This window comes from Meriones unguiculatus, chromosome 4 (assembly GCF_030254825.1).
Source record: "Meriones unguiculatus strain TT.TT164.6M chromosome 4, Bangor_MerUng_6.1, whole genome shotgun sequence".
NCBI lineage: Eukaryota > Metazoa > Chordata > Mammalia > Rodentia > Muridae > Meriones > Meriones unguiculatus.
The window spans coordinates 118,323,318-118,349,397 of record NC_083352.1 but is presented as its reverse complement, the minus strand read 5'-3'; the positions used below and the strand labels follow the sequence as shown (position 1 = coordinate 118,349,397).

General features: G+C 50.6%; 1 protein-coding gene across 6 annotated transcripts; it reads left to right on the top strand.

Annotated features, from left to right (window-relative positions):
* Positions 1-1,442: 1,442 nt before the first annotated feature.
* Positions 1,443-25,796, top strand: Lpin3 (lipin 3). Of its 6 annotated transcripts, none has more exons than XM_060382905.1 (21): positions 1,443-1,610; positions 13,116-13,204; positions 13,303-13,696; positions 15,214-15,309; positions 16,149-16,387; positions 16,568-16,648; positions 17,493-17,613; positions 17,742-18,078; positions 19,138-19,237; positions 19,377-19,537; positions 20,009-20,102; positions 20,200-20,269; positions 21,949-22,041; positions 22,123-22,166; positions 22,712-22,850; positions 23,742-23,890; positions 24,085-24,171; positions 24,552-24,704; positions 24,869-24,983; positions 25,068-25,171; positions 25,277-25,796. In XM_060382905.1, exons 3-21 carry the CDS (start codon positions 13,505-13,507, stop codon positions 25,419-25,421), a joined length of 2,520 nt encoding a protein of 839 aa, XP_060238888.1. In that variant the 5' UTR covers positions 1,443-1,610; positions 13,116-13,204; positions 13,303-13,504; the 3' UTR covers positions 25,422-25,796. The 6 variants fall into 6 exon arrangements, with proteins under 6 accessions (XP_060238888.1, XP_021500035.1, XP_060238889.1 ...); XM_021644360.2 differs by lacking the exon at positions 1,443-1,610 and adding an exon at positions 9,763-9,895; XM_060382906.1 differs by lacking the exon at positions 1,443-1,610 and adding an exon at positions 9,814-9,949 and having other exon boundaries at positions 16,571-16,648.
* The last annotated feature ends 284 nt before the right edge of the window (positions 25,797-26,080 follow it).

Below are 26,080 nucleotides of genomic sequence, written 5' to 3'. Positions count from 1 at the left end.
ATGTTAAAACTCAAATTGAACGTTTTAAATATGTGTGGTTTACTGTATATTAATTATACCTTGATAAACATTATTTTAAAATCTCTTTTACTCTTTTTCCCACTTTAACTCTGTGAGCTCCTTGGATGCTGTGTTAAATACAGCTAATATATGGGTTTCATTTTGTTTTGTTTTTCTATTACCATGCAGAATTTCAAGGCATATGTTCTAATTTCATTTATGTTGCGGTGATAAAATACCCTGACAAAAAGCAACTTAGGACAAAAAGCAATTTCCACTTAAAATTTCAGGTTATAGCCCATTGTTGTGGGGAAGTCAAGGTAGCTAATTAAACAGCTAGTCATATTACATCCAGTCAAAAGCAAAAAGAAATCAATGCGCTCATGCCCATTTGCTTGCTCATGCTTTGCTAGACTTCCCTGGTCTTACACTGTCCCTAATCCTTTACTTAGGGAATGGTGCCACCCACAGCAGGCTAAGTCTTCCAATATTAATTAAGTAAAGTAAGACAACACTCACAGATACGACCAGACGGATAACCAAATGTAGACAATCGCTCACCAAGATTCTCTTCCCAGGAGATTCTAAGTTGTCAAATTGACAATTAAAGAAACGACATCTACAGTATTTTGCTTACTCAGTCCCCGTGGTTTCTTTTGTTCCAAATCCCCCCTCCCATCAACAACACTATTTCCTTCATACAGATCTGAGTAAACTTCCTCCGAGGTCACCCCAGAAGTAAGACCCCCACAAACACTACAAGCCCTGTGCATATTTGATTTTTGCCAAGAACTGACTCAACTGATTGATTGATCCCCCCCCCCCCCGACAGGGTTTTTCTGTGTAACCATGGCTGTCCTGGAATTGGCTGTGGAGACCAGGCTGACCTCAAACTCAGAGATCTGCCTGCTCTTGCCTCCCAAGCGCTGGGATCGAAGGTGTGCGCCCCCACCGCCCAGCTGAGAGAACTGATCGTATGTCGCAGAGGGACTGCAGATGTTGGTAGCTCCACCAGGTGACTGAAGAGTTCTCCATATTTGAGTTTCATACTGCAACTAAGGGATGGACCTTGGTTTCTGGTATGTCCCACCCATTTCAATTTGGCACTGGCCTTGTGGTCACTGACAAACAATCCTTCAGGCTGTGGCCATTCCCTGGTGATTTAGCAAATGAAATTTCTTGCTTATTTGTACTTGTGTTCTAAATTATATTTCTGGGGAAGGGCGCAAGTTCGAGATGGAGTTCTTTGTTCTGTCTTCCCTGGGCACTCTTTGGCAACCCACAAAGTTTCCACCTCCATGAAGGAACCGGTTCTCAGTGTTTGGGCCCGTGTCCTAAACAGCCAGGAATGCAGTGACTCAGCTAGTCACCCAGGGACACTTTGGTGAACACGGCCTCGGGAAGGAAATCATTACAGACAGCTGGACTGTAAAAAGCAAAACGCACCAAACTCTACAAGCCAGTAGAAGCTGAGCGTTCCATGATTCAACAGGCCTGTTTCTGCCACGTGGCTCACAGCTCATGGTACGTGGCACATAGCCCTGGCTTGCTGCTGGCTGCTGCTCCGAGCACTACAAGGAAAGACAACAGAGCTGGGACCCCGGGAAGCTGTGAGTGTGCTGATCTCCCCACTCTGATTGTCTGTCCAGTTGTCCCCTCCTTCTCCTTGTTTGCTCTCCTTTTACCCTCTTATCATAGCTCTCAAAATCAATAATAACAATAAGCTAGAATTTAGCATTTCACACATGCTGGCAACTTGGCAGGCACACAAGGTCAAACAACCAGTATCCTCGGTTCTGAGGCAGGTAAGCACGAGACAAGTCCTGTTCCATGGGGGAGGTTCTAGGGTCCTGGAAAAAAGAGAGGCTAGTGGCACTTATAAGGGACTGAGATGGAGAGGGAGACAGGATAATCCAATATATAATTATAGGTTCATGTATTTTTATTGGAGGCCTCGTGTGTGCCAGATCCTGATAGATTAGTGAAGACAGACCAAACAGCTTGTCCTCCCAGGGTCCACATTCCTGTGGAGGGAGACAAACACCAGCTATCATCAAGAAGTAAATTACGATAGCATATGAGGGAGTGATTCTCTTGTGTTTGTGTGTGTGTGTGTGTGTGTATGTGTGTGTACTCATTGTATGTGTATATGTAGAAGCCAGAGGGTCAACTTTGGGTGTCTTCCCTCATTCCCCTTCATCTTATTTTTGGAGACAGTTTCTCTGCTGAACCTAGGGCTAGCTATTGCAGCTATGTTGGTTGGCCAGAGAGCCCTCAGGATCTCCTGTTTCTCTCTGTGGCCACTGCTGCTGTCTCTCTGCCTCTCTGCCCTTCTCGGCAACCAATCCTGTAGCCAGAGTCACAGATGCAAGCTGTGTCGGCATCCAGCTTTGACGTGAGGGGTGGGGCTCCTAACTCAGGTCAGGGCCTCATGCTTTCTCAACAGCCTTCTACCCATGAAGCCCTCTCCCCAGACCCATGGAAGAGACCCTGGATGCTGGAAAAGAATGGAGCAAGGAAACAGTAGGGAGGGGTAAGAGCAGACTCCGTTGAAGTGACCCTCATGTGGGTGTGAGGCTGGTGAGAAAGCCATCGGGGGAGGGAGGGGGGGCTACAGAAAGTGGATCCCTGGAAACAGGCCTGTCATGGGACTTCACAGTAAACTGAGCTGAACTGCCCTGTATAGTTTGGCGTGTGGAACATTTTTGTATTGGGAGGTTGGTGAGCCTGGAAGGACTTTTAAAAAGTTCAGTTGTTCATTATTTATGTACATTTCGGTAAGCCTGTGTGACTGTACGTGTACCACATATGTTCAGTGTCCACAGATGCTAGGAGAGGGTGTGTGATCACCTAACTCTGGAATTACAGATGGTTGTGAGCTGCCATGTGAGTGCTGGGAACTGAACCCAGGTCCTTTGGAAGAGCAGAAAGCACTCTTAATGGCTGAGCCGTCTCTCTAGCATGTGAAGAATATATATATATATGTATATATATGGATGGATATATATATATATATATATATATATATGTATGTATATATTTTTAAACAAAGTCACAGCTGGGCATGGTGGCACATGTATTTAATACCAGTACTGTGGAGAGAGAGTTCAAGACTACCCTGGTCTACAAAGCAAACTCTAAGCCAGTAAGGCTCTCAAAAAAAAAAAAAAAAAAAAAGGCCCTTGTATCCAACTTGACTTACATAACTGAAGGGGACCTTGAATTTTTTGATCTTCCTTCCTCTCCCTTGCTCAATTTTATGGACTGCTGGTTTTGAACCCAGGGTCTGGTATGTGCTAAGCAAGCACTCTCCTCACAGAATTGCATCCCCAGGCTGCTGGAGTATTTTCTTTTAAGACACAGAAAGCTCCACTTTCCAAAGTGGTCTGATTTTCTGTTTTCTTTTTTTCTCTTTATGTCAGAAATTACTGTCAAATTCCAAAAGGGCTCGGCCGTCTGACGTCTTTCCTGAGAAAGGGAGTTGGAGCCTGGACACTGCCCGGCAGCATGGCCAGGCTTGCCAGTCCTCAGCTGGCACCAAAGGCTTTTCTTTGGCTAGGGTAGCAGAGGCAGAGACCAGCAGGGGCAAGGCCAGAGAAGCTGCTTCCCAGGCCCTTCCCCTCCCCTAGCCCTGGAAGAGCAGGCCTTGCACCCTGAACATGGGCTGGGCTTCAGAACCACATACTCGGTGGTGGACGTAATTGGGAGCTGAATCTCTGTAGATGCCTATGAGGGCAGAGGCTCTTTTGATCTAAGGACTGGGAAGGCCCAGCACCCTTAGGTCTCTCTTCCCCCTATGTCCTCCATTTCCCCCAGTGCTCCATTTACCTAGAAGCCAGAGGGCTTCCACGATACCCACCCTGGTTTTTCCTTTGCTCTTAGGGCAGGGAACATCACAATCACCTTCCCCTACATGTTTCACCAACACCAAACTACTTCCAGGTAGGACCACTCAGCCTTTCAGTAAGGTAGGCCCCACAGTGCCCCACCCATCTTCTAATTTTCAGGCCTATATATGTATGTACTAAAGAAAGCTCTTGTGACCCCCCCCCATGTGACTATAGGCTCTTGGACTTGTCTTAGAAGGCAGGTTTTTTTTAACATTGCTTGCTTGGCATCTGTTCTTTTTCCTAGACCCAGGACCCAGAGCTATGACGTCCATGTGGCATGCCCAGGGCCTGGTGTTGATAGGTCATAAAATAACCCTCGAGGGAGCCTCCACTTCATTTCTTATACATTTAAGATCTCATATTAGATCGAGTGTCAAACCAAGGGTACAGGAGAGAAGGGGATGGATTTAATTAGATACCAACAGCCAACCCCTCCTCCATGGTTTCTGACTCACTAGGTCTGGCAGGTGGGTGGGTTGAGAACAAGAATTCCTAACGAGTTTCTGGGAGCTAGGAATGCTGGTCCAGGGGCTTCACTCTAAGTAACACTATCTGAGGCTGGGAAGCTGGTGCAACCACTAAGGTGCTTGCCTTGCAAACATAAGGACCTGTGTTCAATTTAAAAAAAAAAAAAAATCCAGGTGTTGCTGGGCATGGTGGCACATGCCTTTAACTCTAGCACTAAGGAGACAGAGGCAGGTGGATCTCTATGAGTTTCAGGTCAGCCTGGTCTACATGATGAGTTCTAGGTTAGCCAGAGATATACAGTGAAGACAGTGAGAACCTGACTCAGAGAGCGAGAGAGAAAGAGAGAGGAGGAGGAGGAGGAAGAAGAGGAGAAGATGAAGCCAAGTATGGTGAGGTAGTGTGTTCTTAGTCTCATCTCTGGAGAGGCAGAGACAGTGGGACCCCTGGGGCCACCGAGAGATCCTGTCCCGCAAACCAACCAACCAAGGTGAAGGGCTTCTGAGGAATGAAGGAACCTATGGCTGTCCTCTGTCCCCACAAGCATGCACACACCAGATAAACAAAGACACAGAGCATTATCTTAGATCATCTGTCTTGTCATTGGTAAATAAAATCATTATGGGCTCTCATGTGCTGGGTCTTAGGAGAAGCTGATGAGAATGAGGAATTCAGCCTGGTGCCAGTAAGTGCTCAATAAACACGTGGCGGAGGTGGGAAAGGGCTTAAGCAGGTCAGCTGGGCTTACAGGACAGCTAAGGCCGGGGAGTCCCAGTTACACTATGGAAGCAGCTGGGAGCCATGCACTGTTCTAGAGCTGGGCTGTGGAAGCAGAATGTGGCAACACTGGACAGGAGAGACGGTTGCTGTGAACTTAGCTACTTGGGCAGACAGGAATTTACCATACTTAACTAAAGAGAAAAAATAAAGGCATGCGGTTAATCGTGAATTTTAGATAAATAAAGAATGTTGCATGAGACATACATATACTAAAAAAAAAAATGTGTATCTGAAATTGAAATGTAACTAGGGCCGTTTGGTTTTACTCGCTAAAAGCAGTTGCCTGCCTCCTACCCCCTCAAGCCTGCTCTCTAAGAAGAGCCAATCCCAGCTCCCGCTATATACTGTCCCACTAGGCCTGGTGGAGGCTCCGTTCCTGGCAGCCAGTCTTGCTGCTTATGACATGTGATCACAGCTGCAGGCCTGGCTCAAAGCTTCCATTCACCTCAGCCTGGGTTCACTCGCAAGGAAGTAGTAGGGCAAAGTAGATAGTCACTGGAACCTGCCTGCGGATTAAGACGCACATGGGCTACCAAAGTTCATATAGAACGCACTGCCAGCTCTATTCTCCGATTAATAAGAAACCCACAGCCATCGGTGCTACAGGCCCCAGCTAGCACATGCACTTAGGAGGAGGAGAAAAACCTCACCTTTGACCCCAGAAACAGGCAGGCGCAGCACACAAGGTACCTTCAGACTAAATGAGTATCCCACAGATGACGAACAAGACAATTCCTGCCTTGGCTATCTGGGCTGGGTGTTAGGACAAGTAGGACAACCATTACCCCTTTATACTCCTCCACAATCACCAAATTCTAGATGATTCAGAGTTCTGAAAACCAGCTTGATGGACATCCAATTTCAGCAACAATCTTTATGAACTTCTCCCCCCCACCCCCCCAACCCCCTCACAACAAAGAATAAAAACAACTTGTCGTAGCGCTGTGCGCCTGTAGTCAGAGCTGCTAAAGAGGCCAAGACCAGAAGATGAACTGAAAACAGAAGTCTGAAGTCACCCTGGGAAAACGCAGCAAAATTCTGCACACTCGAGCACACACACACACACACACACACACACACACACACACCAGCACCAGCAAAACAAACAAATCCACATAAAACAAAAAGGAAGGGTTGGGGATGTGCCTCTGTGGTTAAGAGTGCTTGTTCTGCAAGAATGAAAATGAGTTCAAATCCCTAGGGCCCACCTAAAAATCCTGGGGGCTGGAGCAATGGCTCAGTGGTTAGCAGCACTGGCTGCTCTCTGGAGGGCCAGTGTTTGACCGCCGGAACCCACAAAGAGTCTCATTACTGCTTTAACTCCAGTCCCAGGAGAGCCAATGCTCTCTTCTGGCCTCAGGGGTACTGTACCCAGGTGATTCACTCTCTCTCTCTGTCTCTTTCTGTCTCCCTCTGACACACACACACACACACACGTCACACGTGCAGGCAAAACACCCAAACACTCACAATAATAAAATAAAATAAAATAAAAAGAAAGCCAGGTGGATGATAGGCCTTTTATCCCGGTTGGTTAAGAAAAAAAAAATCAAGTCATGGCTGTGCATGTCTGTAAGTCCGGCACTCTGTGGTACTGAGGAAGATAGATCGGGGGATCTCACTGACTGGCCAGGTGAGCTCATAAAGCAAGCTTCTGGCTCAAATGCAGACCAAAGCGCTGAGGCAGAGAGTAATCCCAGAAGACACCCAAGACACCCAGCCTCCGCTCTGGCCTCCCCATGCACCCAGACACTCAGAGACATGCCTCTCCCCGCCTCTCCCCACCCCCACAGACCACACCCCTAAACAAAAAGTTCAATAAGCACTGCTGAGCGCTTACCGTGTGAGCCTTGCGCTGTGTTCAGCATTGGTTTAGCTCAGTAAAACTACATGCGGGTTTGAAGTCTCAGTGCCTATGGGGTCAGCCTTTGTCAAGGGCATGAGGATTTAAGTATGCAACCAAGACTGAGGACCACTGACTATCAAATCTTCACGACGTGATCCCGCAGGTTAAATTTTATCACTGCTTTGCAAGTGAAATTAAGAACCAAAAAGTTAGATTAGGCTGGGCATAGAGGTGCACACCTTGAATCCCAGCACTCTGGAAGGAGGCAGAGGCAGAGGCAGAGGCAGAGGCAGGCAGAATCCTGTGAGTTGAGGCCATCCTGGTCTATATAGCTACATAATGAGACCCATCTTCCTCTTTTTTCTCTTTTTCTTTGTTGAAACAAAGTTTCTATATAGTCCTGGCTGTCCTGAAACTCACTATGTAGACCAGGCTGGCCTCAAACTCACAAAGATCTGCCTGCCTCTGTCTCCCTGAGTGCTGGGATTAAAGGCATGTGCCACTGTGTTAGGCTGTGAGACCTCATCTTTACATAAGGGTTAAAAAAAAAAAAAGATAGACAGAAGCCCCAGTCTGTGACCTCTCCTATCTTCTTGCCTGTGTTTTGGGGGAAGTTCCTGCTTCCAGAGTTTGACCATCAATGTAATCATTATATATAATAGTGCCAGGGGCAATTTTTTCGGCAGGCCAGAACCCCTTGACATGGCTGTGCTTCCACAGCAGGGCTCTTTTGAGATAGCAACTAGTCCAGTCGAAGCTGGCTTTTCTCAGGTCCCCACTCCCACCCCTCTGGGCCTGCTCTGCCTTTTTATACCTTTATCTTAATAAATTAAAAACACAAACCAATTGATAAAGAGGTGTTCTCACCTGTGGGTCGCGACCCTTCGTGGGGGGGGGTTGTTGAACGGCCCTTTCACAGGGGGTCTCCTAACAGATATCCTACATTGTGGGTCTCCTCTTCTCTGGGAGCTGTTGGCCACCAGCCTACGAGGGCAGGAGGAGCAGAAGGCGAGGCACAGGGCTCGGAAGGCCTCAAACACAACAGAAATGACCTCCAGGAACCACTTCAGTGAGATAGTTCCACTTTCTTTGTCGGGGAATAAATAGATAGTCCTTGGGTAAGAGGACGGGGCGGGGGCTCCCAGGATAGGTGTACATAATTGGTTGCTTGATTGGATGCTTGATTTGCATTCGGCAGCACCATGGGAACACAGTATCAAATTATCCTATAGGCAGGGCAGGGAGAGCTAGCAAGAAACTGTGCCAAAGGCCATATATCAGAGGTGGTTAGAGGCATCTGTGTCTAAAGACACCCTGCAGAGAGTGGGAGACCCTATGGGGAAAGGGAGTCCTCCATCTAGCGCCAAGCTCAGAAAGGCTATCCAGACTGGCAGGACTGCAACCTCAAACAGCAGGGTCCTACCAACACTACATACCAGATATTATGGTTCATAACAATAGCAAGATTAGTTACAAAGTAGCAACAAAATAATTTTATGGTTGCAGGTCAGTACAGCATGAGGAACTGTATTAAAGGGTTGCAGCATTAAGGAGGCTGAGAACCACATACCCACAGTACGTGCATAGGCTTCAAAGCCTGCCTGGAGCTCCTTGTAAGTGCAGATTACAGTTACTCTACTCAGAAGCAAGCACCTCTCCTGGAGGAGCCTTGTTTTGTTTGTCTGTTTCGGTTTTTTGAGACGGGGTTTCTCTGTGTAACCCTGGCTGTCCTGGAACCAGGCTGGCCTCGAACTCAGGGATCTGCCTGCCTCTGCCTCCCAGTGCTGGGATAAAGGAGTTTGCCATCATGCTCAGTTGACCGAGCTATCTTTTAATTAGCAAAGCCTGCCTGTGCTTTCTAGAACAAACACCTTCAGCTTCTGATCTTTTCCATCACGTCCTCTTTGCAGGGGCCATACAGACTTAAAGGTAGGCAGAGAGGGGTTTTTTTTTTTTGTTTGTTTTTTATTTATTTATTTTTTTAATCAGGGAAGGAAACGAACCACAGATTCAAAGCCATTCCTGGCCTGGCTTGGCCTGGCCCTGGCCGCTTGCATTTATTGCCTACAAATCTGCTCGCCTATCCTGGCTGTTGAGGCTGTTGGGTGGTGAGAAAGCTGGTCACCGTCTGCCCCCTGCTGGCCTGCGGTGGTATTGAGCTCATTGCCCTTCGCTGATGGATGCTGGAGCAATGACACTGAGAGCGTTGACGGAGATCTGTTCGCACGGAGTTCAAGCTCAGTTAAAGAGCACATTTGAAGCTGGCTGGTGTAGCGGTGGCAGATCCCTTTGCGCGTGGCCCCGGGTTTGATATCGGCACTGCGAAACAAATGAACAAGGCTGGCACTAATCGAGCAAATAAGACATTACAGCTGTGAGCATATGGGTAGCTGGATCTCGGCTAGGAATAGGTGTGGAGGGTCAAGGAACGCTGTTCCCGGGTCAAGGAACGCTGTTCCCGGGACGGAAAACTCAAACACCAAGCACTCCACAAAGACACTCATGTTCTCTGGAAAATCCTACAAGTAGCTCTACTCTTCGATAAAGCGAGTACCGGCCTCAAATCGGTCACAGAGCCAGGTGGAAAGGAACAGGGCGTGGGTAGGCGCGGTTCCAAAGTCCTTGAGTCCCTTGTGTTTCCGTGATGGCAGCTGGTGCGGCCACGAGCGTGGCTGGGCGCCGAGCGTAAAGTCTGCCGCTCCGCAGCCTCGCTGGGAGCAAGGGCGCCCTTGGGAGTGAGCACGGGACAGGGGCGGGTCTTTTCGAAGCGAGGGGTGGAGTCTGGGCCGGCTGAGGACAGTGAAAGCCGCACCTGGTTGGTGGGAGGAAGGAGTAGAGCCTGGATCTCACACGGGCCCAGAGAAAGCGGAAGTGCTCCGACCTCGACCCTTACCTGGGGAACCTCTGCGTACAGGTAGAGGCGGCGACTCTGGGTCTCAGAGGTGCACGGGAGGAAGGGAATTCCTAGGTAGGAACCTAGCTGGGACAGGGGGAAATATTTTTCTCCCGCTGTTCTTCTATCTCATCTTCATTTCAAGGGCCAGAGTCCACCTGGAGCTAGGGAAAGAGTGGGGGACGGATAGCTTCACTTCCTTCCTGGCCCTTTCCCAGCGGCCTCAAGGTCCCTGGATAGCCAAGACTAGGAACTGGAGAGGAGATACCAGAACCTTTCAGGGAGGCTGCCCCAGACTGACTGCGTGTCCTTGGTACCGAGTGTCCTCAGCTGCAAAGGAATACCCGGGCCCTTGCCTGGCGTATCTTGTGAGTCAATGAGGAGGGCTGAGGCGGCACTTTTCCTCTCCTGGGGCAACAGAAGTCGCTGCTCTAAGCTGGGGAATTGCAGCTTGGTGATAGAGAGCATCCCTGGAATAAAGAGAGACACTGAGTTTCCTCCCTAGCGCTGCTATAAACAAAGTTTATCCTCCTACTCTCTTTGGTGGCAGGGAGGTGGGTGACACCCCCATCTCAAAATCTGGAGACCCAAGAGGGCAGGGATCTCAGGTCCAGCGCAGCTTGTTTTGGTAGAGGCAGACTAGCCTGGAACCTTTCAGATATTATAGCCTGTCTTGAGCAAGGTGCTTGGCAAGGCCTGCAGTTCACCCGTCCATCTGGTGAACAGTGAGGTTCCCACTGTTCATGGTGTTGGGTGCCAGCTGGCTGTTAGATGCAAGCAGAGGCTGCCCCACTGCGCTGCCCACAGCCTGGGTAAGTGGGACTGTTGTGATGCTGAAAACGGTGCTGGCGTTTCTGCCAGGTGACGCATATGGGCACAACGCACATTGTCCAACAGGGCTGTATGCAAATTATCTCATCAGGTACTCATCCCTACCTCTTGTTATCCCCGTTTAAAGAAGCTGAAATGAAGGCTCAGGTGAACGAACTGATTTGCTCAGAGCCAGAGCTGGTAAGCAGCAGGTTAAAACTCCAGCACTGTGGCGTTCTTACCCACAGTGCCCAGCTGCCATCAATGATGTAGTGATCTGGTAATAAAGCCTTGACCCAGACCGAAGGCAAGTCAAGGAAGGGATTGTTGTGTAAGAAGCAGAGCTCCCAGCTTGAGAAGGCCCAAAGCAAGCTTCCCTTAAGGGTGTGTGTGTGTGTGTTGGGGGCGGATAGTTAGAGGAACCCAAAGTCCAAGCAAGTGAGATTCTCAAGGGTGAGATGGGTCTGACTTAAGGGCTGTATTGTACAGGGGAAACTGAGGCCAGCAAGTTGCTTGCCTGAGAACCCGTGAATGGTTCTGAGTAATTCTAGTGACACCCCTCCCATGTACTCAGCCCTGCCATCCAGCTCTCTTTCTTGGATTAGTGGTTCTCAACCGGGGATGATTTTTCTCCCAAGGAGACAGTTGGTTTTATTTGCAGTTTGGGGACTGAGCCTAGAGGACAGTGTCTACAAGGCAAGTGCTCTATCCCTAGCAGCCCTGGGACTCATTTAACATCTAGAGACAATTTGGCTGTCACAACCTTGGATGGGGGATGGGGGCCTACCATGGTCTAATGTACAGAGACCAGAGATACAGTCTCATAATTTACACTGCCTAGTATGCGTGTGCACACGCATACACACACATAAACTGTTCTGGTCCCAACCAGCAGTTGAGAAGTTGTGATAGAGCAGACCAAGCCTCCCTTTCATTCCAGTTCTTTTGGTCCCATCAGGTCAGTAGCAGCTTTGTTCCCCCACCCCCACCCCCTACCCTGGGCCTCCCATGCTTACTCCTTTATTCCTGGAAACTCCTGGGTCTTCTCTGCTTTCCCTAGTCTCACACTGGTCTAGAGCATTGCTCAACTGATCTGTATCTGTCCTGTCAGTCTGTCTTTTTAGATCTGAAGTTAGAGCAGAATGAGACTTTCCACCAAGGACCTAATAGGTGTCTTGCAGACAAAATTGTTACTGGCTTTGAGTGACATTAGGGAGCCACAGAGTTTAATTTCACCCCATTTTTTACTTATCCTCCTACTGGTTAGGTCAAGACTTTCCCAAAAGTCAGCTACGGACTGGGAACACCGCTCAAGGGTCCACATGTGCAAATGCACACTGGACCCAGGAAGGCTGAGCTAGACCTAAGTTCCCACCTTTCTAATAAGCTCCCAGGGACATTCCTGCTGCCAGTTCCTGGACCACATTCCAAGTTCAGTGCATCACAAAGCTATACAGAATATGGCTTCTCCCTCTCTGCAGGCAGCTGTGGTGTGGTGTGGGGACCATGGACTAATTAAGGAGTCAGGAGACCTGAGTCATAGCCTCTCTCCTGCTCACCCCCCAACCCCACACCCCACACACAAGCTGTGCTCTATTAGCTCCATAAAGCTCAGTAACCCACTTAGCTTCTTTGAAGGATGATCCTGAATCCTTGTCCTTCAGGAATTCTGAAAGAGAAGGGTGCAAGATTCTGAAAGAGAAGGGTGCCCTGTAGAGGTGTCCTGGGTCTGGTTCCCAGCACTGCCAGTCAGAGTGATAGATCCCTTGCCTGACAGCCTAGCAGGTGTGATGAGCTGATTCTGGTAAGGGTGGAGTCAGATGAGGGGCCACTATGGCAGCTTGGTCATGACTCATGATAGCCCTGGCTTTTCTTTGCTGCCACTGAAGCCTCCTCCTTCACCTCTTCCTGCCCTACCAGACACGGGAAAGCTGGAGGGACCAGTCTGGCTGGGATATAGAGCAGCACTGGCCAGAATGTGGGTCTGAGGACCTGCCTAGCTGAGTTCTAGTCTGAAGCCAGGGGCTGAAAACAATGGCCTGGAGATCCTGGAGTAGGGCTGTGGGCCTCACCTTCCAGTTGGCCCACAGACAGACCTCTTACCAGGAAAGGGGTCCTTGTAGGGCTGGAGTGGTTCCTTAAGCTACACAGAGACCTTACTTGGTGTCTGGACTACTAATAGGGTTCATAGAGGTTTAGGTACCGAAGCGAATACGCAAGAGCCTGCTCAATTTCTAGGACCAGGAAGCAGCAAGATAGCTAGACCCATTTCTCAAATGGAAGACTTTCTTTAGGACACCACCTATTACCTAGCAGGGCTCCCTGGATCCGGAGGCTCTCCTCACTGTCCACAATGTCCAGTCTCCACAGTGAATCTTCTGGATGTGAGTCACGTAGACCTGGACTTGAACCTCAGGTTCTCTCGTTACAGGTGTGAGACCCTGGGCAAGTCACTCCACCTCTCCAAGCTTCATCTGGCTCGTCTGTAAACAATAACACCCGCTCTGCCAGCCTTGCAAGGTTGTTCTGAAGATTGCTCATGAGCATTACCGTGAGTCATAGCATTCGGAGGCACAGGCACCCAGGCACTGTCTCACCCTGAGTCCTTGTTTTCACAGATGTGGAGACTGGCAGGAGAAGGCAGCCGGCTGCCCCAGGGTCCCGCAGTAGGCCGGCAGGACAGCCACGGCCAGTAGGCTCTGCTCTCCTGGAGATCCTCCCATCCCACAGCTGCTGCCGCTGTACAGACCACGTCCCGTCTCCGAGGGCTAGACACATCTTCAGCTTGGGCATCCCAGCTCTTGGCCAGCAGCAGCAGCCATGAACTACGTGGGGCAGCTGGCAGAGACAGTGTTTGGAACAGTTAAGGAACTCTACAGGGGCCTGAACCCAGCCACCCTGAGTGGCGGCATCGACGTGCTGGTGGTAAAGCAGACGGATGGCTCCTTCCGATGCTCGCCCTTCCACGTGCGTTTTGGCAAGCTGGGTGTCCTGCGGTCACGGGAGAAGGTGGTGAGTGCTTTGGCCTGTGGTCAGGCTTCATTAGGGTGGGCTTTTGAAGGCCAGGGTAATCACTGTTTTCCCAGAAAAGACGTGGCTTCCCTCAGGTGTGGGGTGAGGGGGTAGGTGGGTACCTGTCCTGTGTTTCTTCTTTTGTATTTCCATTGCATTTTCCTTAAAAAGAATTGTCTTATTTTATTTATTTTGTGTATATATGATTGTGTATTCACACTTGTGTGTGGAAGTCAGAAGGCAATGTGGGAGTCAGTTCTTTCCTTTCACTCTGTGGGCCCCAGGGATTCAACTGAGCCCAGGAGAACAGAACTGGATGCTGTGGCTACCGGATCTGGCTCAACTCACTAAGGCTTCCCCTGCAGCCTTGCTAAAGCACCTCATGTCTTTAAAGCCAGTATGTCACCTTTACAGATGACAAGTTTTTATATGCCTAGTGCTAGCAGTGGAATATTGGGACAGTAAACAGGAACTGATAATGTGGCCTCAAGGTCAGGTTGGTGGGGACAAAGGTTAGTCCCTTACTAGAACCCTATCTGCTTCCTCAGGTTCAGGTAAAGATAACAAAGTCTTCTGTTAGCACCTGGGTCTGCGTGTGAGCATCAGTTTAGAGTGCCCAAACTCCTTTCAAGTTGAGGTGACTGAATGTTTCAGAACCCTGATGCAAAAATATAACCTGTGAAGGACAGGGTTCTCAGAGGTCAGAGGTTAGACTGCAGAGCTGGGCTGGTGGCCGAGTGAGTAAAGAGCTTGCGATGCCCCAAACTGCGATTCCCAGTGAACTTTTCCCTCATAAACATCAAGGTGCAGCACATGTCTGTGATTTACAGTATAAACATATAAAACCCTGAGGAAGCAGAGGCAGGTAGACCTCTGGGGCTCCCTAGCCTTCCAGCCTCACCAACTGGTCTTCTCCAGACTCAGTGGGAGACTCTGCCTCAAAAAAACAAGGTGGAGAGGAAGACATCTGCGACTGACCTCTGGCCTCTCACATAGGCAGACACCCACACAAACATGCACACACACAGGACGCCACATACAAACACGCACAAGACAAAACACAAAGAGGTTGGGGGGTGGTTTGAAGACCTTTTGGGTTTCAGAGACTCTTGCTGGGAGGGCAGGTCCTCACAAATAACCTACCCAACACCCCCTTCTCCCAGCAAGCCTCAGTTTCCTCATCTATAAAAAGGAGCTAATGCTAGGAGCTACTGCTGCAGGGGGTTGTTAAAAGGTAAGCAGGAACACTCCACAACAGTGGTAATGCTCACCATTGTTCATGTAGTCAACAGCCAGGAGCCAGAAAAAGGTAGAAGTGTCAGGTCACAGCAACGTTCTCCTGGTAACCAGGTGATAAGCAAGCAGCCAAGGCCACTGAAGTCTAGAGAGAGCTCCAGCCCCATCAGAGCTGGAGGTCCAGCCCCATCAGAGCTGGAGGCAGGCAGGAGTGGGTCTCCAGGTACTAGATCAGGACATGAGGACCCAGGCCTTGGCCCCACAGTCCCCACCCATTGCAGGTGGACATCGAAATCAATGGAGAGCCTGTGGACTTGCACATGAAGCTGGGGGACAGTGGCGAGGCCTTCTTCGTCCAGGAGCTGGACAGCGATGAGGTAGGGATCATCATCTGGGCTTAGGCCTGATCTCAGACCCTCACTGGTGCTGTCCCAGGAGGGAAGCTGGGGCCTGTCATGGTCCCTGAATCTCAGGAACATCCCTTCAGCAGAGATCTGATAAAGAGGGTGACGTGAGGGTGGCCTCAGGCTTTATAATATCCTGTTGATTCCGCTTCCTGGGGAAGGTTTCTGAAGCAGGGACCCTCCGAGCTGACCCCTGAGGAGTAGAAAGATAGCATGGGTTGGAAGCTCAGAAAAGATGAGGACGAGGGGACTGCAGAGACTGAAGCCTGGCTGTTCTAGTCTGTATCTGCCCCATACAGCCAGAACACAGAATGTGGTGTGTGTGTGTGAAAAGCAGAGTGTTTGCAGAATGAAGATAAGACCTAGCCAAAGCCAACAAAAGAGTTTAAACTGCTTGAACTTGATAAGCTTTAACTGAGCCCCTACTGTGTGTTAGATATTGTGTATCTGACTCAAATAATTGACTCCCTACCTTTAAAAGGAGTTCCAGACTAGTCTGGAGTACCGGCACAGAAATAGCCAGTGTTGCAGCTACTTGTAAGGAACTGTAGTGTGGGCAATCTTCCTGGAGGAAGTGGCACCTGGCTAAATCTTAGAAGAGAAATGTGCGTTAACAGGAGGCAGGGAGAGGCCGATGCCCCTGTTTCTGCCTGTTCTGATGGACCTGCCTGGACTGCTGTGTCACCTCAGTTAGAGGGGCACCTCTGCTGAGAGGGAGGACGTGAGGCCCCTGCCTGTCCCCACATGAGCTCACTGTGGGGCTCTGGATAACCCAATGGCTCTAGCACTTTCAGCCCTGGTTTTCTCCACAGGAAGACGTGCCTCCCCGCCTGTGCACCTCCCCCATCCCATGGGGAGGCCTGTCAGGCTTTCCCTCAGACTCCCAGCTGGGCACAGCCAGTGAGCCTGAGGGCCTTGTCATCACTGGGAGGAGAAAGAGACGGCGCAGGAGGAAACCCAGGCGCAGGGAGGATGCTGCGGACTCCAGTTCTGAGGACTTGGAGGCAGGTGTGGAGAGTGAGCTGGAAAAGCCAACACCAGAGTCCCCAAGGTGGGTAGGAGCCAGGTGGAGGCGTGGGGACCACTAGCCAGGGCCGAAGCATCTCTTCTGCTGATGCCGTGTGACTCTGGACAAGGGCCTTGACATCTCTTGGGCTTTTCTGCCCAACTTCCTGATAGGCAGGCTTCCATGCCCTTTCCTGTTAGTGAGCATTTCTCTGTGGTCCCTAAGCAGTGCTCAGGAAGAAGAGTCCTCATCGCAGCCTAAAGACATCTACCCATACTCCGATGGCGAGTGCGCCCCCCAGGCCTGGTAAGTGTTCCAGTGGGTGGCAGGGTGGTGTGAGGCTGCTCCCAGCTTACAGCTCTGCAATGACCAACTTCTCAGAACCCACTCAGTGGGTTTGCTGCCCATCGATACTTCTCTTTTATAAAACGCTTAAGTTTGGGGGCAATTCTTATTTTATTTTATTGTATCTTGCTTTTGGCAACAAACATACTCCCAACATGAGCCTTGCCATTTTAACCAGTTCAGAGTGCACAATTCAGTGGTGTGAAGTCCATTCCTAGTGTCATGGGACCATGACTACGCTCTAGTTCTAGCGCTTTCCTTCGGGCTGGAAAGACATCCTATACCTATAAAGAAGACACATCTGTGGGGCTGAAGAGATGCTCTACAGGGGATCCAAGTTCATTTCCTAGCGCATGCATGAAGCAGCTCACAACTGCCCATCATTCCAGCTCTAGGAGCTCTGATGCCCTCTTCTGGCCTCCACAGGCACTGCACTCATGTGCACATGTACCCATAAATAGATCTTACAGAATAGAGCTTGCCATCCTGTTTGTTTTGGGTCTCACATAGCCAAGGGTAGCCTTGAACTCCTTATGTAGCAGAAAATTATGCTAAGATTACAGGCATGTGATACCACATCTAATTAAAAACAAAACAAAACTAAAATCAGTTTTTTGCCTTCTTATTGTTGGTATATAGTTCTTTATATATGTATATTTATATATGTATATGTATAATATACATATTCTTGTATATTTTTTATTCAATTCAGGCATAAATACCTGTTGAAAATTTTGTTGGGCTAGGTTGGGGGTGGTGGTGACAGGTTGACTAGTGGTTGTCTCTGAATGCTTGTTCTTCGTAGCCTCTCATCAGGTGACCTAATGTCCCCTAAGAGTGACTCAGAGCTGGAACTGCGGTCCTCGGAGCCCAGTCCCCTGAGAGCTGAGTCTCACATGCAGTGGGCCTGGGGGAGACTGCCTAAGGTGAGTTCTTCCGTGCTGTTCTAGTCTCGGCCTTTCAGGGACTCCCTGACCCATCTGCATCAGGGTTAGAGGCTCCTGGGAGGCGAGCTTTGTGAGAACTGTGTCTTCCTGTATCAATCTGATTGAAGGTGGCGAAAGCTGAGCGGCCTGAGTTCTCCGTGGACCTTAAAAGTGTGGCCGAGGCAATCTGTGCGCTTTCTGGGGAACCTAGCCCTCCCCCCTCCTCCTCTGTGGCTGGTGTGGACACTTTGAGGCTCCCAGTGCTTCAGCCAGGGGCCAGCACTGATGAGGAGGTGCACTGTGAGGGAACTCTGGTGGAGTCTTCCCTTGCTGCTCCAGAGAGTAAGGAAACCAAGAGTCAGAACTCCAAGGGTGCCGGCCACCCTCCTGCCACTAAGTCGTGGAGCTGGACCTCTCCGGAAAGCCACATTTCCTCTGGGCATCCAGGAGCCTCCAGGGAGAAAGGTGAGTGACGGGTGCGTCTCTCTGCCTGCATCTCTGGCCTCAGGTTATGTCCTGGGTGGGCAGTACAGCTTTCGGCACTCTTTGGGCAGCTGCTGCATGCCAGGCTTTGTGTGCTTTGCAGGCAGTGTTTTCAGGGCCCAGTCCAATGGAGGAGTCAAATGGCACATGTATAAACAAGGAGGGCATGGCATAGCCTACACAGAGTCTTTAGCTAAGGACTGGGGACTGGGAAATCACGTGGTCTTGGGAGGTCTCTGAATAGTGAGAGTTGTAACTGAGACATAGACAATGAAGACCCAGCCATGGGAGGAATGAGAAGAAAATTCTAGGCAGAGGAAACTGCATGAGTTAGGCCCCGAAGGTGGGAGAGAGGTTTCATAAAATTAAATAATTAAGGGCTAGGGATGGCATGCAGTTGGTAGAAAGCTTGACTAACATGGAGGAAGCCAGAGTTTGAGCCCCAGTCCCAGTCCCACATAGACTGTATACTATGGTATAAGCTTGTAATCCCAGAATCTGGGAGATGTAGGCGGGAGGATCAGGAATACATAGTGAGTTCAAAGCCAGCCTGAGGCACACGAGGCCCTGTCTCAATGACACAATCCGTAGGGTTAGTGAGACTGCTCTGTGGGTAAAGGCACTCGGTGCCGAGTCTGACAGCCTGAATTTGATCCCCAGGATCCACATGGACTCAGGAGAGAACCAACTCCTGTAGGCTGTCCCCTGCCCTGCACTGTGGTCCTCTGACTACCACATGTGTGCCCACAGAATAAAATTGTTTCTAAGAGATACCAATAAATAGGGAAGTAAAATGAAATGGAATAATCAAAACAAAACTTGGAATCCCGTTTCTCTGCCGCACCAATCTATCTGAAGTGTGCTTTGTGGCCACTGTGGCTAGTGGCTACCATACTGGACAATACAGATATGGGACATTTCTGTCGTGGAAGAGTTCTGTTGGACAACACCACTTTAGGCCACTCAGGGGCAAAGGGCCACATGTGGCTCATGCCACTGAATCCATGTTTGGTGGATGAGTGTTGCCTCCTTCACCCTTAGGTTTCCTGAAGAGAAACCAGCACCTGGGCCCCAGTGACATCTACCTGGATGATCTACCCTCCCTGGACTCTGAGAACGCAGCCCTTTATTTCCCCCAGAGGTGCCTGGGCTCTGGGTGAAAGGGAGTTTGGGACTGGGGCCTGTGGAGCCAAAGATTTCCTATGAAGGGCCTGGGAGGAAAGGAGAGCCACCTCTGTCTTCTTTTGTATTCATATCATTGCTGGTCTCTTTGCCTTCAGCGAATGTGGGATGGGGGCCAGGAGGTGGAGTGAACCCAGCAACCAGAAGCTCCTAGAGAACCCCAACCCTGAGCACATAGCAGAATCCACTCTGGACTCAGTGGACAGAATAGCATTGTCCCTCTGCGGGGGGCTGGCTGACACCCGAGACATCTCCCTGGGTATGTTCAACCATGGTGCCAGCCCTTCTAAGGATTAGCGCAGAGCTAGGGACCAAGGGAAGATGGGGAAGATGTTCAGGGATTAGAGAAGGGAGGCAGGCTCCTAGGGATGAAAGGAGGTAAGAGAACAGATACGGCACTCAGGAGCCACGGCAGGGCAGAAATGACTCCTCAGGGTCAAGGCAGGAAGAAGCCAGGAGAAGTCAGGTAAGACATTTGAAGGTGGGGTAGCTCGGATGTGAGGCTGGGCTGGGCTTCTGGCCATTATCTGCCCTGTGGTGTCCACGCTCAGCCAACATCTTTGAGACACAAATGCTTGATAGTAAGCCTTGACCTGGCTGTAATTCCTGGATGGGGTAATTGTTGCCAAGTCAAAGACCTAGGTGACAGGAGCTATGTGGGAAAGTATGAAGGAAGGGGGTCATGAGGGACATGGCACCCTCAGCCCTCACTTTCTGCCTCTGTGCCCAGAAAAGTTCAACCAGCACATGGTCTCCTATGAGGACCTCACTAAGAACCCGGGGCTCTTGGATGACCCAAACCTTGTGGTGAAAATCAATGAGAAGTGAGTAGCAGGTCAGGGGGTGGCTGAGGTCCTAAGTTACCCATTCTTTGTACCCTCACGGCTGCTGTAGTTCTAACACCTCATTCTGCCTCTCTAGGCATTATAACTGGGCTGTGGCTGCCCCCATGATCCTCTCTTTGCAAGCCTTCCAGAAGAACTTACCTGAGGTAATGCTTAGAACACCACTGGGGCCATTGCCTTGAAGTCATAGCCTTGGCAAGAAAGTAGATGGTGAACAAAGATGGGGTTGGAGCTTGTGGCTACTGGCTACTGGACCCACCCTTAAGGCAGAAAACATAGGTCCTCCAAGTCTTGCCCATCCTGTATGGACAAAGCCCATCATTCCCAGGATTCTTAGCCATGGCTGGATCCTTTTCATCAGAGGGCTTTTCATCAGAGGAACTCTAGTGAAACTAGAGCAGGGTAAACATCCGACAGATGGCCAAACAGAGACAAATCTTCAACCAGAGAGTTTGGGATCTGAAAGATGAGGCCTGGGAAACAGGGTTCCACTCTGACCCTTTTCAGTGCTGAACTGAGGGGTACTTGCTGCCTTGGTCAGCCCTCATCTGTTGAGTACCTATTATGTGCCATATTCAGCCTGAGGAGTCATGAGCCAAACAAGCCCACCCTCTAGGAAAGCACAGTTGATCAAAGATTCATCCGGATGAGCATCAAATTCAACTGAGTGGTGGCGATGAGTGGCCTGGGGTGCCGACAGCTTACTAAGGGTGTTTGCTGACTGAGTGCCCACTAGTCAGACAGATCGGTGACAGTCCTGAGTAGGTCGGGCAGGGAACAGTGTGGCCGCATACTCAGATGAGGGAAGGAAGCCAGTGTTTCCATTCCTTCTCAGAATCTCCACCTGGCCTTCTGCGGCCACCTGCTCTCGCTGGGAGATCATTGAAGGCATAGCCTTGGCAAGAAAGTAGATGGTGAGAAGAGAGGGGCCTGTGACTCCACCTGGACTTTCTGCCCTCCATGAGGTCCCCCAGGGCCCCACTCTTGCCTTATCCATGATTCTTAGCTCATTAGGCTTCCTCAAAGGGAACCTAAGTGTTGACAGCATCCCTTCAGTGACATCTCGCTCTATCGCTGTGACAGAGCTAGGATCTAGGACCTAGGGGAAGGAAGAGAGTCACCCCCTTGTTTGACTCTTCCTCATTTTATCTAGACAGACCCACCACCTGAGAGAACCCCCACTCAAGCCGCTGTCACCCAGGCTGGTTAACCCCAAGCTCATGTCCTTCTGACTTGAGTTCTGTAAACTGCATCTGTAGGGTGCTGCTCTCTTATCTAGGCGAGCCTTGTCCAGGACTCAGCTGGGTTACCTAGCATGCATCCAATCAGCTTTTTTGTTGTTGTTATTGTTTTTATTTTTTTACCTCAAGATAACGGTGCCCCAATCCAATACTGGCCAGAATATAAGGAGAGGGATAGGGTCATAGGTTAGGATCACTGACTTCAGGAAGTTGTTTGTCTGGGACTGAAGAGAATCCTGACTATAGTGTTTTGTTACCTGGCCACTGGGAGGCAATCCGCATGGAGTTCTGTACCGGTTCTTATGACTTTCCCAATGCAGTGTTAACCCTAGTTTCTGCAGTAGGGCACAGGCTCATGAGGTCAGGAAGCTAGGCTAGATCCAGGAGTTCTGGTGAGACAGGCATGGCCTTTGGTCCCCTAGAAGGGTTCCATGAGTCATTTGTGGGTTCTCAGGCGGAGGCGAACATTTTTTTCAGCCTTGCTCTAGGGCGGGCCGAGATTCTGGGCTCACAGGGTTCCCGCTGTCAACAAATGGTAGATTTATGGGGTGTAGAAAGAACTTGTGGCCATCATCTACCCACAGAGCACTGTGGACAAGCTTGAGAAGGAGAAGATGCCCCGGAAGGGTGGGCGCTGGTGGTTTTCCTGGAGACGAAGGGACTTCCCGGCTGAGGAGGTAGGTGGGTGGCCAGCCATCACTGGGCAGGGCCAGCACAGGGCAGGCAGCAGACTTGGCTTATGGAAGTTCTTCCTGCAGTGCAGTGCCCAGAGAGAGAAAACCACAACCAGAGAGCAGCAGAGGTGAGTCGGACTGTCGGCAGGCCTCGGGGTTGGGGGTCAACCTGGTGGGGGAGGGCGCCAGAACCTCTTCCCGAGCCTAGACCTAGAGACCTACCAAATGTCCCTCAGGTAGGAAATAGCAACTCCTAGCCATATTAAGGGGAGGGTCAAAGGTCTCTCTAGCCCCAGCCCACAGGGTCTTGCTTATTTAGTTCCCTTGGAAATGACCCAGCCATCCAAGTTTGTGGAGAGAGTGATGAAGGGTAGGCCAGCTGAAGTCAAAGCAAGTAGCATTGGGTATAAATTCCAGGATACATGTGTTCAGGAAAGAATCTCCAGGGTAGACATCCCAGAGAAGCATCCTGAAGCTAGGTGGTTTGGGGCCTCCATTCTAGCTTGGCTGTCATCTCCCTGGGTAGACATCCCACATAGGTAGCACCTGAAGGGGAGGCAGCCTCTCGAGCGACAGGAGGAGGCCCTGGGTTGCTCATGTCCCTGTGCTGTGGGTAAGCAAGAGAGGAGCCTCCAGCTGGGGCCAGTGGCTCAAACACCAGTAATGCCCACAGAGAGAAGACAGAAGTCCTAAGCAGTGATGATGATGCCCCAGACAGCCCTGTGATCCTTGAGGTCCCCCCACTGCCACCCTCCACTCCAGGCTATATCCCTACCTACAAGAAGTCCCTTCGCCTCTCTTCTGATCAGATCGTGAGTTTGTCCGTGTGTTCCTGTGTGGAGGGGCCGGGTTGTGTTAATTCTATCCAAGGATCACAGGATCAAGATGAGCTGCAGTTCACCACAGGCAGCTTCCCACATAGCCTCTGCTTGAATGTGGGGGTTCACCTCTTCATAGGCCAGCTCATTTCTGTTAGCAGCTCTCACGGGAAAAGTCCTCTCATGCCTTAAACTATCCACCTGCAGTGTCCCATGAAAACCTCATTGAAGTCATCAGTGTTAACAGCTGCTCTTAAGATTTTTAACAAACCTATCCATCCTTCACTATATGGATTTCCTGAGTTCTGTAGCTGGTAGCCCCATGGTCAGGAAAGCATCCATGTTTGACTAACTTGGTACAGGGTAGCAGCCATTTGCTTAGTACCCTAGAGTATTTGTTCACTTTTGGATCAGCCAGGACAGAGGTCTCCTAGCTACGATGGAGAGTAGCCACCATCATTCTCTAAGGATCACATTCAGGACTAGGCCTCACTTTAGGGGGATATTGACTCAGGTATCCTTGTCCCCCAAAAGGGCTTCCTGTGATGATCCCACAGGACCTCCTCTGGAATAGAGGATCTCCCTATCAAGACCAGCCCTTGCCTTGTGGCTGACCTAGAAACCCAGGCAGAGTGTCACAGACGTGGCTTGTCTGAGAGTCATGTCATGGAGAATCAGAAGTTGGGGCTCCCATGCCTAGCACTGTGCAGGTCCCTGGCCAGCACAGGTGCCTTGTGCCCATGTAGATGTACTGGGTGTGGGTGTTGTGAGATTCCTCAGGAAAGGTCTCTGAACTAAGAGGAAGAGGTGAAAGAGGCTCATGGGAGTCAAAAACCACAAAGTAGAGCACAGCGGAGGATCATACCTTCCCCACTCTGCCACCAGCGGTGTCTGAACCTGCAGGAAGGAGCTAACGATGTGGTCTTCAGTGTGACCACCCAGTATCAAGGCACCTGCCGTTGCAAAGCCACCATCTACCTGTGGAATTGGGATGACAAGGTGGTCATCTCTGACATCGATGGCACCATCACCAAGTGAGACCCGGCTGGCTGTGAGAAGCCTGGGGGGAGTGCCTGGGGACCTACCTGCCTTTGTCCTGGGTGTGTGGGAACAGTAGGCACTGTCTTCTTCCAGAGAGGCCAAGTTGGGGCAGAGCCACATTGGGCTACACCCACGGAGCATGGGAGCCACGTGGGTAGCCTAAATGACCTTCCTTTCCTGGCCACAGGTCGGATGCTCTGGGCCACATACTGCCCCAGCTGGGAAAAGACTGGACACATGAGGGCATTACTAGTCTTTACCACAAAATCCATCTGTGAGTGCTGAACTCTGGCTGGGCCAGGGATCCTAGCTGGAGGGAGGGATGATGGGGGATCTTAGGCCACCCTAACTTCTGCCCTGAGAAACTGGTCTTAGGCACCACCAGAGCCCACAATGGAAGTAGACTGGGAAGTTCATAGAATAGAGACCTTCCTTGGTTCTCTTGTGAGTCACCTACCTGTTGACCTCAAGGTAACAGAAAGCCACCTCTGTCCTGGCCCATGTTCCAGCTGGGACAGCTGCTGAGGACACCCCTCAAGGTCTTCCTAAGTCTACTTCCTGCAAAGCCAGAGCCCTAGAGTTGAGCTGGGCTTGCAGCAAAGGGGCAATGGGAATGGGAAGGGTGTTTCTGATGGCTCTCTCTCTCACCTCCAGAAATGGGTACAAGTTCCTGTATTGCTCAGCACGGGCCATCGGCATGGCTGACCTTACTAAGGGGTACTTGCAGTGGGTGAGCGAGCGTGGCTGTGGCCTTCCTAAGGGCCCCATCCTGCTGTCTCCAAGCAGCCTCTTCTCTGCCCTCCACAGGTAACCACGCTCACACACAAGCCCACGGCCCCTTGCACCTCCAGCCTAGGCTCACATTTGCTCTTGGGTATCTGACAAGGTTGGTCAGACCACGTGTCCTCTGACCCTCTGGTGTCTTGCCTTTCCTTTGCCCTCTTCCCTGTCCATGGCCGTGGCTCTTCCAGGGAGGTGATTGAGAAAAAGCCAGAGGTGTTCAAGGTTGCCTGCCTGAGTGACATCCAGCAGCTCTTTCTGCCCCAAAGACAGCCCTTCTATGCTGCCTTTGGGAACAGGCCCAACGTGAGTGCCCCTCCTTATGGCTGCAGCCCACTGCCTGCCCTCAGCAGTCTCAGACACCGACCTAACCCTTTCTGTCCCTTGTAGGATGTTTTTGCCTACCGGCAGGTAGGCCTCCCTGAATCTCGCATCTTCACGGTCAACCCCCGGGGAGAGCTCATTCAGGAACTCATAAAGAACCACAAGTCCACGTAAGACTCTTTGTCCCTGGATTTAACATCTTCCTCTGGATGAATCCTGGGGAAGGCCACTGCCTCGTGACAACTCGAGACTCAGTGCAGCCATTCTGCCCACAGGTACCAGCGACTCGGGGAGGTGGTTGAGCTTCTCTTCCCACCCGTGGTGCGTGGTCCCAGCACAGACCTGGCCAAACCCGAATACAGCGACCCCTGCTATTGGCGGGAGCCACTGCCATATGTGGACTTTGATGCCCTGGTTTGAGCCGACCCTGGCTTTTCTCCTTGGTCTCACCCGGGACTGATGGTGTACTCGGGACACCAAGGACTAGAAGATGGGTGCCATGGGACTGACCCGACAAAAGCGCTACACGTTAGGTGGCAGCCAGAGACCCCTCCTTCCTCTTTGAAACAGAAATGCTGCGGCTGTCAGTGTGACTACCCCGTACCAGGGCACCTGCCACCATAAGGCCACCCTCTACTTGAAGAAATGGAAGAAAAAGTAATCATCTCTGATATAGATGGCACCATCACCAAGTGAGGCCAGGCTGGCTACGGGGACATGGGGAGTGTGAAGGGACCTACCTCAGGCCTCAGTACAGTCCTGACCTCCAACAATTAAATGTGTCACTAGATCCTTGCAGGGTTCACTGTCCCCTAGGTCCGTGGTTCTCAGCCTGTGGGCCACGACCCCTTTGGGCATCGGACCAACCCTTCACAAGTATCTCCTATCAGGTATCTTGCAGTGTCAGATATTTACATTATGATTCACAACAGTAGCAAAATTACAGCTGAGGCAGCAACAAAAAAATAGTTTTACGGTTGGAAGTCACAACCATACGCATTATGAAGGTTGAGAACCGCTGCCCTTTGTGTATCTGTTTCTCCCACCCTGTGGCCTTGACCCAACTTGTAACAACAGAG